At 35.1% G+C, this 11,537-nt stretch overlaps 1 protein-coding gene across 1 annotated transcript; it reads right to left on the bottom strand.

Moving 5' to 3' along the window:
* Positions 1–478: 478 nt before the first annotated feature.
* LOC145218411 (uncharacterized) lies at positions 479–6,315 on the bottom strand. The gene is made up of 12 exons (XM_080085825.1): positions 6,103–6,315; positions 5,471–5,556; positions 5,336–5,408; positions 4,992–5,059; positions 4,818–4,920; positions 4,233–4,322; positions 3,218–3,291; positions 3,043–3,157; positions 2,898–2,987; positions 2,439–2,582; positions 2,058–2,097; positions 479–1,526 (listed from the first exon to the last, which is right to left on the bottom strand). The coding sequence occupies exons 3-12, from the start codon at positions 5,387–5,389 to the stop codon at positions 1,282–1,284; spliced, it is 1,023 nt and encodes a 340-aa protein (XP_079941951.1). The 5' UTR covers positions 5,390–5,408; positions 5,471–5,556; positions 6,103–6,315; the 3' UTR covers positions 479–1,281.
* Between the last annotated feature and the right edge of the window lie 5,222 nt (positions 6,316–11,537).

Here is an 11,537-nt window from a genome sequence, read left to right as displayed (position 1 = left end):
TTTCTTGGTCCATCAGATATAACCTATGACCCGTAAAGGTTTTATTTAGAACAAATTATTTGTCGTGCACCCCCCAAAAAAAAAACTTTACACACGAGCTCTTTAAAGGCGAATTTTGTGTTAAACATAAAAACGCAGCGTTAATACCATATGGTCGGCAACGTGTTATGGGCCGTGTGTCTATTTTATATTTGTCAAAGTGGTAATAAATTGACGGTGGTCCAGTCAGCTGATTTGAATAGCAATCAGGCAGAAGGCAGACTTGTATTTGTACCATTTATGTGATATTTTTATTTTTTTATTTTTATCTTGCATTTACATTTATGTATTATTTTATTAATTGATTTGTATTTGTAGGTTGCGTTTTTGGCAAGATCAGATTATAAAAAAAAACGAAAAAAGGCGATAGAATAGTTTGAATTTTGCCAAACTGTATTTCAAAAATCACTTGGTGTGCATTAAAAAATCATCTTGCATGCGACCGCTAGTTTATACTAGCCAACAAAACAACGCGAAACAATTAGTTTTGTTGCACATTTAACACAGGCAGTGTTTTTAACTTGCTACTGTCACCACGTGAACTAAATTTGTTTTATATCGCCAAGTTATTCAGCATTTGCATTATTTATCCTTTGTGAGGCTGATGAACGGTTCATTGCATATCATAATGTTTTTTTGCAGTTTTTAACAACGCGGTTGCTGCACACAGGTATTAATTCAGCAAGGTAAACGGGAGAGAACAACTATGGCATTAACTTGCGATAAAATAGTTACGTGCAAAATAATCTATCCATGCCTTTTGTAAAAGCATTAAAAAGTATCGGTATGTATTGCGTTATGATTTGGTAAAAAAAGTCACTACACCCCAACTTTTGTTTTTTACGTATTGCGCCGGTGTTTTTTAACATTTTTTGGTCCGTGGTACACTTTTTGAATTGAAATAATTTCCACGAAACACCAAACGAAATTTTACAACGATGCAATAAAGTAAACAAACTCACACTCAACTACTGTATTGTACTTTAGAAACACAAGCAATTACGCTCTTAATAATACACGACGAGCCAATCACGATGGAACACTCAAACTAGTGATGCTATTTACGCCTATTGTGTTAAACCAGAGATTTTCGACCAAAGCTCTATGGGACATTAGTCAAACTAATCAATATTTGCGTAACACTCTGACGATCTTGTAATCTACACACACGCGCTGTACATTTACAGTTCAATCATTTCACAGCAAAAGCAATGTATAGTTAAGTTTAAAAGTTGAATTTGGTCAATACATGTTGGTGGTAAAGTTTTGCGGGTCACTAACGTAGAAAGTAGAATTAATGCTTTGGAGAGAAGAAAAGTATTGCTGCATGAATTGAATAGTTGGGTAACTTTTAATAAAAGCCGGTTGGGGCGCTGCTTGACTTTGTTGGGGCGCTGCTTGCCTTTGTTGGGGCGCTGCTTGGCTTGGGCCAGGTTGATTGGGTCGTGTCCAAATTTCGCCGCTGGTGTTCGGTAAATCAAATGTTACTGTGTATTAAAACAGGTTTGAATAATCTGTCACTGCAGAGACAGCGTAAGCTTTGTTAATCATAAACATTACAAAGTCTTAGAAATTTTACACGTAAATGAATAATCAAGGCCTTTTTCGAAATCATTTTACCTACACCTACCAAAAAATCTGAAAAAGTGGCCCATGTGCTAAAAACGGAGTACTAAACATGTTTTTTTTCTGGAATATTGCAATAAAATGTTACAAAGTATTTCATGGTAAATATTACTTACAATAGACCTTGGGTAGTAAATAAGTGAAATAATGGGCATCAGTGGATTAAGGCGGAAGTAGCTGGGCTTAGAATATTAGATATAAATTACCCCGTGCGTCCACAGCAGAGGTGCACAACCTACGGCCGGGGAGACGAATGTATGCGGCATTACAAATGTAAGTCAAAATATATGTACTGGAAATGCAGCTTAAACTTCGAATTAATTTGATGTTAGCGGAATCAAATTTTAAGTAGAGGTATTTACTCGAGCGTATGCTTTACTTAAGTTATTTACCTCCATAATTTTCCGAAGCAGGCGTCGAAGAAGTATCACCCTGTAAAGCGTAAAGTAAAATAGTTTAAACTTTTAACTAGGTTGATGTATTTACATATTTACTGCTAAAAACCACCCAAATAAAACAAACAAAATTACAACTTACAGTTTTTCAACATTTATACTCTTTTTGTTTCAGGAACCAATGCGCAAACAGGAGCTAACAAAAGCATACAATTTTTTTCTTATATTGTTTTTAAAGTAGTTGTGAAAAATGTCTTACAATCTATAAAAGTGCGAAAAAGTGCCTTAGCTTATCACATTTGTTACAGCTAAACCCTAAAAACTATTCACGGGAATCTTACGTTTTTGAACACTTTATAAACTGGTCTAAAAACCTACTGATTGGTCATCGATGATTGGCTCAGAACTAGGAGCAGTGACAAAGTTTGGATCAACGCTGTAAACTTCACCATTTTCAAACTCCAGCAACGCTTTGTCTTGGTCGTCATCAAATGCTACAAGCTTTGCTGGTGATAGAATAACCTGGGACCAAAATATTGCTTTCAATAACCATTTGAGTTACTATTCCTTATTGTTGTAGTACGTTTTAGCTAGCTGACGTCTATCACTCTTTACTTCCAAGAGCCTCTTTTACAACAAGAGCATAACACATTACTTTGTGTATACTGGTCCCGATACGCCCACTTTGAGAACTATTAATCTGTAGCAAAAGTATCGTTTGTGTCATTTTAAAACTGTTACAACCGACTTAGTGGTAGTACGAACGCAATATTGCATCTAAGGCAAGTGTGTATTAAATTTGTGGAAAAAAGAATTTACATTTCAAAAACACATTACCGTTTGTAATTCAGGGTTCACGTTGATATCATCTAGAACGTATTCTGCCAGTTGCCGCGGTCCAATGTTCAGCTGAACAGCATCTCCAACCTACAATTTTTTTTTGTAACATTGCGAACATTATGTAAAAAACAAGCAACATCACCTTTAGCTTCTTGCGCTTGCTCTCAGCTGCATTAAACTGATCAAAAACTTTTTGATTTATCTTTACAGGAAATTTGGATGTCTCGTTTATTAAATCGTCAATTTTTGCTTGAATCCTTCGACGCAGGGTAGTCGTTAAACACAAAAAACAAATGGTATAACAAATGAAAACTTACAATACTCCATCAAATTCAACAACACAAGTGCGATCATTTTCATATCCAAGAAATTTACCGACACCTTGACAAACCTGGATTCAAAGAACGACAATTAATCTTCAGGCGCAATCCATAAAATGCTTTTTTTAGAAACATGTGTGATAACGAGTCGGCCACTTTACCACCGACTCCGAATCCAACTCCGACTCCATACATTTTCAACTCCGACTCCAGACATTTTAAATGTACCTACTCCAACTCCGACTCCAGACATTTTAAATGTACCTACTCCAACTCCGACTCCATACATTTTAAATGTACCTACTGCAACTCCGACTCCAGACATTTTAAATGTACCTACTCCAACTCCGACTCCAGACATTTTAAATGTACCTACTCCAACTCCGACTCCATACATTTTAAATGTACCTACTTTAACTCCGACTCCAGACATTTTAAATGTACCTACTCCAACTCCGACTCCAGACATTTTAAATGTACCTACTCCAACTCCGACTCCATACATTTTAAATGTACCTACTGCAACTCCGACTCCAGACATTTTAAATGTACCTACTCCAACTCCGACTCCGACTCTTAAAACTTCAACCACACTGACTCCGACTCCTAATATTTTCTTCACGAAACTCTGACTCCACCATTCCTCACACTAATAATTCACACACACTCAGTGTAGTAACTCATAGCTGCATGAACTGTTGCCAACCATAGGATATTTAAATAGATAAATATATTTATATCACCTATGTGAGAAACTTATTACCTTCCGTAACTGCAAGTGATATTTCAAATTTAAAAGTACACAGTTTTACCAAATTCTCCTTTTCTAAACATAACTTAAGAGCATTTTTAACAAACTCCGACTCCGATTCTAGCCAGTATGTTTTTCCAGTATGTTTCACACTGTTATACATTATGTTTCACTTCTAGCCAGTATGTTTCACACTCCGACTCCAAACGATCTTACAAAATTTCTAATTTTTACCATGTGCTCCGTTAGGGGGTTATTTACCTTGGCAAAAGTCCTTGGAAGTCGTAAGTAATCTAATGTTCTGAAGAACGATGGTTGATGTGCAAACCTGAACACGACCAAATCTTCAAACTGCAATTCAAAAATACAAGCGAACCCTGCTTAAAACATTAATAATGACGCCAGTTGTTCCATCGACAAAATAGGTAAAGCTTTTTCCCCTATACTCCCAACAAATCGGAGGAAATTGTTTGTAAAAGCACCGGGCCAATAAATGATAAGCTGCAGGCAGTACACACCGTTTCGACCTATAAGGTTTCACCAGTGCAGCTGGTGACGAGAGATTGGCCGTATTGGCTAGTGTAGCAATCCAACCGCACTCCTGTTTGTTGGGAGTAACAGAGTAAAAACCCATGCCTCACCTAGTCTGTGCAATGCCACAACTGGGCATGCACCACAGAGGAAACTGGCTCACAATGGCCAAGCAACTGCTTTGGGAACCAAAGTGAAGTCGGCTCAGTGTCGCAGTATCAATGTAACAGCATCGAGCCAAAAAAGGTTTTACATTGATACTGGGTCGAAACAGTGTGCACTATCTGCACCCTATGGTTGTCATGTATGTCATACTTTGAATGGAAACTGCTGCTTGACATAAGAAGATTGAGGTGAGTGCTGTGTTTCCTGCATTATGTTTGGCGGCATTCCTTGTCCCGCTAACTGAGGGTTCATTCTAATTATGCGTAAAGAAAAACAATTAGTAACAAAAATGTTGTCTTACGTCAACGTAAAGCAAAAACTTACCGACCGTTCATCATATTTGGCACTCCAAATTGAGGTGTTGCAGGAGAAGCAGCAGGTCCAAAATAGGGCTTCAAACAAATTGTTTTTAAATCAATTACTACACATTTTTGGCCTTCATTTGCTTTCATTTGCTACTATCAATATTTAAGAGCACCTTGTTGTCACCAAACAATACCGTAGCTGTTATTGATTCAGGGACGATTAAAATACAATATGGTCTACGGGAAAATAAAGTTTTCGACCCCCGGTTTAAAACTAATATTCAGGCGAATATTTTCCAAGTTTGGTAAACTGTGCAACTGTATCTTTTCATTTTAATCGAATAATTATTTATGAAATTTTACCTGGAACGGATTGCTAACAGGTGGAAAAGCATTCTCTGTCCTTTTTTCATACATTTCTTCCGGCAAAAACCATCTGCAAACAGTTTTCAGTTAAGTATATTTATTTTCGTGCTGTAGGAATGAGTAGAAACTTACGTCCTGTTTGTTTTGTTCGTTATGTCATGAATTGTCACTCCAACGAATTCATTATGGTGAACAATTTTTCCCTTAGCGCCTAAAACCTTTAAACACATTTTAAACAATCACCATTTTATTTTTATTCATATTATTTTGTTATTCAGATAATGCTTGTTTTAAACGCAATTAACTCCGACTTGGCTTCGGTAATGCGAAACTGAGAGAGATACTATTATGGGCTCAATACAATTAGACACAAGATTACAGTGCACTTATGCTGATTCACAGCAATGATAGCTCTTATTTTTTGGCATTTAGGTGTAGAACAGCGGTTCCACCTTATTGGTGTAGTTTCTTACTAACGTCGACCGCAAAGTTTGAATTCTCCCCTCTGTTATCTTAATTGATGATGTTTTGTGTTAACAGTAAAGTTCTTTGGAATGGAAATATTTTTATTTGTGTTTAAATACTCAGACTTCTGACCCTTTGAATATCCGAAACTTTAAACAACAATTTGAGAACTATTAACTTATACAAATTCCCTTTGCATAAATGAGCCACTGATCTACACTGACGACACGTAACGGTAGTCACGCAATACAAAAACTTCGTACCTGTAGTTACGGTGTGTAATTAAACACGCAGAATACCTGTGTAAGTTGATAGTTCCAGAACGGTGCTTGTGATAAATTTTCAATATCACTTCTTACAACAATGTCGGTGCCGAGAGGATAAGCTTTCTGCAACTGTGTACAAATCAGGTTAAATTTGTATCATGTACAAATGGCGTTGTACCGGATCAAGCCGGTTCGGCACAACCAATTGCCATCATCAGTAAAATAAGGCACCAGCTAAACCAAGTGCACGTCAATATATACAGAAAGGAAAAGGTGAAAAGGAAAAAAAATCAATTAATTACACCTCACTAATAAAAGGCTGCATACAGTAAGTAATAGCATGCACCGGAGCTGAACGTTAACACAACTTTTATGGCCCTGCGGCTTTTTAACACCTGATTACCACTGTTTTATAGTTTTTTTCTTCTCCAGCTGTCTGCAACCTTTTATCGGTGTGACGTAATTGTTTATAACTTTTCACCTTATCTATTCCATGTATCTATAAGCGCTTGTTTCCACCTGTGTCTTATTTCACTGATGGTGACAATTGTGTTTGTCGAAACGTTTGTTAATAAAATGAATACGTTTTATTTACATCGCTGGCAATTTTGTCATTAGTAAAGCTATTTTTCCTACACAAGATTAAAATCAGACTACATTATTTGGTGTTAACTTCAACGGTCCGTCCAGATCTTCTTTATTGAAACCATTTGGCCTTTGTTGTAAAGCGACCGAATTGATGCAAAGACTGTGTACAAAATCAGTTTGACGTTTGAGAAAACGCATCCAACAAATAAATTTAAAAGCAAAAACAGAAAAAACTCTTAACTATTGATTTACCTTTCTTTATCACCAATATTCACATAGGCGTAACCATTGAACGTGAAAGCAAGAATTCGACCCAGAACCTGTTAATACTGTTAAAAAAATGTTTTATTAGTATCAGGCAAAATATGTTTAATAACAAAGGTTACAAAGAATTTTTTGTGTGAATTGTGTAAAGAGAGCTGTAGTACTAACTTTCCACCCATTAAAACTTCTTTATTTCCCAAAACAGATAAAAAAGCAATAAAAATGGACTCCAAGCATAACCGTATATATGGTCGGAAACGAATTTTTATATTCTTGACCATAACCTCGTTACGAATTTCGAAACAAATTTTGGACATATCTTTTGACTACTAGATGTCAGTAGAGGATTGCAAATAAAAAATGTTTCGAAATTTGTTTCGAAATTTTAAATGTCGTAAATTATACACTTGGGGTTTCTAAGTACAAATTCACACTGCATCAATTTTATGTGAATAAATGCATAGCGAAATTCCCACAATATTAAGCGTAGTTTCACCAATCAATTTCCAGTAACAAATTTGTTTCCAGTAACAAATTCGTTTCAAGTAACAAATTTGTTTCAAGTTTTTGAACGCTGCAGTAATATGCCACAAGGTGCAACAATATTTCAAGTTTTCAACGCCCGAGTGAAGGCATAACTTCTTGTAACAAATTCGTTTCAAGTAATAAATTTGTTTCCGGTAACAAATTCGTTTCAAGTAACAAATTTGTTTCGAGTTTTTGTATGCTGAAGTAATAATCCACAAGGTGCAACAATATTTCAAGTTTTCAACGTTTGGATGAAGGCATAACTTCTTGTAACAAATTCGTTTCCAGTAACAAATTCGTTTCAAGTAACAAATTTGTTTCGAGTTTTGTACGCTGCAGTAAAAATCCACAAGGTGCAACAATATTTCAAGTTTATAACGTTTGGGTGAAGGCATAACTACTTGTAACAAATTCGTTTCAAGTAACAAATTTGTTTCCGGTAACAAATTCGTTTCAAGTAACAAATTTGTTTCGAGTTTTTGTATGCTGAAGTAATAATCCACAAGGGGCAACAATATTTCAAGTTTTCAACGTTTGGATGAAGGCATAACTTCTTGTAACAAATTCGTTTCCAGTAACAAATTTGTTTCCGGTAACAAATTCGTTTCAAGTAACAAATTTGTTTCCAGTTTTTGTATGCTGAAGTAATAATCCACAAGGTGCAACAATATTTCAAGTTTTCAACGTTTGGATGAAGGCATAACTTCTTGTAACAAATTCGTTTCCAGTAACAAATTCGTTTCAAGTAACAAATTTGTTTCGAGTTTTTGTACGCTGCAGTAAAAATCCACAAGGTGCAACAATATTTCAAGTTGAAAACGTTTGGGTGAAGACATAACTTCTTGTAACAAATTCGTTTCCAGTAACAAATTCGTTTCAAGTAACAAATTCGTTTCAAGTAACAAATTTGTTTCCGGTAACAAATTCGTTTCAAGTAACAAATTTGTTTCCGGTAACAAATTCGTTTCAAGTAACAAATTTGTTTCGAGTTTTTGTATGCTGAAGTAATAATCCACAAGGTGCAACAATATTTCAAGTTTTCAACGTTTGGATGAAGGCATAACTTCTTGTAACAAATTCGTTTCCAGTAACAAATTCGTTTCAAGTAACAAATTTGTTTCGAGTTTTTGTATGCTGCAGTAGTAATCCACAAGGTGCAACAATATTTCAAGGTTTCAACGCCCGAGTGAAGGCATAACTTCTTGTAACAAATTCGTTTCAAGTAACAAATTCGTTTCCAGTAACAAATTTGTTTCCGGTAACAAATTCGTTTCAAGTAACAAATTTGTTTCCAGTTTTTGTATGCTGCAGTAATAATCCACAAGGTGCAACAATATTTCAAGTTTTCAACGCCCGAGTGAAGGCATAACTTCTTGCAACAAATTCGTTTCCAGTAACAAATTCGTTTCCGGTAACAAATTCGTTTCAAGTAACAAATTCGTTTCAAGTAACAAATTCGTTTCAAGTAACAAATTTGTTTCCGGTAACAAATTCGTTTCAAGTAACAAATTTGTTTCCAGTTTTTGTATGCTGCAGTAATAATCCACAAGGTGCAACAATATTTCAAGTTTTCAACGCCCGAGTGAAGGCATAACTTCTTGTAACAAATTCGTTTCAAGTAACAAATTCGTTTCCAGTAACAAATTTGTTTCCGGTAACAAATTCGTTTCAAGTAACAAATTTGTTTCCAGTTTTTGTATGCTGCAGTAATAATCCACAAGGTGCAACAATATTTCAAGTTTTCAACGCCCGAGTGAAGGCATAACTTCTTGTAACAAATTCGTTTCCAGTAACAAATTCGTTTCAAGTAACAAATTTGTTTCCAGTTTTTGTACGCTGCAGTAAAAATCCACAAGGTGCAACAATATTTCAAGTTTTTAACGTTTGGGTGAAGGCATAACTTCTTGTAACAAATTCGTTTCCAGTAACAAATTCGTTTCAAGTAACAAATTCGTTTCCAGTAACAAATTTGTTTCCGGTAACAAATTCGTTTCAAGTAACAAATTTGTTTCGAGTTTTTGTATGCTGCAATAATAATCCACAAGGTGCAACAATATTTCAAGTTTTCAACGCCCGAGTGAAGGCATAACTTCTTGTAACAAATTCGTTTCCAGTAACAAATTCGTTTCCGGTAACAAATTCGTTTCAACTAACAAATTTGTTTCCGGTAACAAATTCGTTTCAAGTAACAAATTTGTTTCCAGTTTTTGTATGCTGCAGTAAAAATCCACAAGGTGCAACAATATTTCAAGTTTTTAACGTTTGGGTGAAGGCATAACTTCTTGTAACAAATTCGTTTCCAATAACAAATTCGTTTCAAGTAACAAATTCGTTTCAAGTAACAAATTTGTTTCCGGTAACAAATTCGTTTCAAGTAACAAATTTGTTTCCAGTTTTTGTATGCTGCAGTAATAATCCACAAGGTGCAACAATATTTCAAGTTTTCAACGCCCGAGTGAAGGCATAACTTCTTGTAACAAATTCGTTTCCAGTAACAAATTCGTTTCAAGTAACAAATTCGTTTCAAGTAACAAATTTGTTTCAAGTAACAAATTTGTTTCCGGTAACAAATTCGTTTCAAGTAACAAATTTGTTTCCAGTTTTTGTATGCTGCAGTAATAATCCACAAGGTGCAACAATATTTCAAGTTTTCAACGCCCGAGTGAAGGCATAACTTCTTGTAACAAATTCGTTTCAAGTAACAAATTCGTTTCCAGTAACAAATTTGTTTCCGGTAACAAATTCGTTTCAAGTAACAAATTTGTTTCCAGTTTTTGTATGCTGCAGTAATAATCCACAAGGTGCAACAATATTTCATGTTTTCAACGCCCGAGTGAAGGCATAACTTCTTGTAACAAATTCGTTTCCAGTAACAAATTCGTTTCCGGTAACAAATTCGTTTCAAGTAACAAATTCGTTTCAAGTAACAAATTTGTTTCCGGTAACAAATTCGTTTCAAGTAACAAATTTGTTTCCAGTTTTTATATGCTGCAGTAATAATCCACAAGATGCAACAATATTTCAAGTTTTCAACGCCCGAGTGAAGGCATAACTTCTTGTAACAAATTCGTTTCAAGTAACAAATTCGTTTCCAGTAACAAATTTGTTTCCGGTAACAAATTCGTTTCAAGTAACAAATTTGTTTCCAGTTTTTGTATGCTGCAGTAATAATCCACAAGGTGCAACAATATTTCAAGTTGTCAACGCCCGAGTGAAGGCATAACTTCTTGTAACAAATTCGTTTCCAGTAACAAATTCGTTTCAAGTAACAAATTTGTTTCCAGTTTTTGTACGCTGCAGTAAAAATCCACAAGGTGCAACAATATTTCAAGTTTTTAACGTTTGGGTGAAGGCATAACTTCTTGTAACAAATTCGTTTCCAGTAACAAATTCGTTTCAAGTAACAAATTCGTTTCCGGTAACAAATTCGTTTCAACTAACAAATTTGTTTCCGGTAACAAATTCGTTTCAAGTAACAAATTTGTTTCCAGTTTTTGTATGCTGCAGTAAAAATCCACAAGGTGCAACAATATTTCAAGTTTTTAACGTTTGGGTGAAGGCATAACTTCTTGTAACAAATTCGTTTCCAATAACAAATTCGTTTCAAGTAACAAATTCGTTTCAAGTAACAAATTTGTTTCCGGTAACAAATTCGTTTCAAGTACCAAATTTGTTTCCAGTTTTTGTATGCTGCAGTAATAATCCACAAGGTGCAACAATATTTCAAGTTTTCAACGCCCGAGTGAAGGCATAACTTCTTGTAACAAATTCGTTTCAAGTAACAAATTCGTTTCCAGTAACAAATTTGTTTCCGGTAACAAATTCGTTTCAAGTAACAAATTTGTTTCCAGTTTTTGTATGCTGCAGTAATAATCCACAAGGTGCAACAATATTTCAAGTTTTCAACGCCCGATTGAAGGCATAACTTCTTGTAACAAATTCGTTTCCAGTAACAAATTCGTTTCCGGTAACAAATTCGTTTCAACTAACAAATTTGTTTCCGGTAACAAATTCGTTTCAAGTAACAAATTTGTTTCCAGTTTTTGTATGCTGCAGTAATAATCCACAAGGTGCAACAATATTTCAAG

This window comes from Phallusia mammillata, chromosome 3 (genome assembly GCF_965637545.1).
Source record: "Phallusia mammillata chromosome 3, kaPhaMamm4.hap1.1, whole genome shotgun sequence".
Taxonomy (NCBI): domain Eukaryota; kingdom Metazoa; phylum Chordata; class Ascidiacea; order Phlebobranchia; family Ascidiidae; genus Phallusia; species Phallusia mammillata.
Note: the sequence above shows the minus strand (reverse complement) of the source record. Positions and strands in the feature narration are given on the sequence as shown.

What these genes read in the sequence shown, in the direction of transcription:
- LOC145218411 (XM_080085825.1), bottom strand. Translation starts at nt 5,389, where the DNA reads ATGTATGAAAAAAGGACAGAGAATGCTTTTCCACCTGTTAGCAATCCG. An exon ending in AGCAGCAGTTTCCATTCAAA is followed by an intron (nt 4,323 to 4,817) that starts GTATGACATACA and finishes TTTGAATTGCAG; the next exon opens with TTTGAAGATTTGGTCGTGTT. An exon ending in CAATCATCGATGACCAATCA is followed by an intron (nt 2,098 to 2,438) that starts GTAGGTTTTTAG and finishes TACGCTTTACAG; the next exon opens with GGTGATACTTCTTCGACGCC.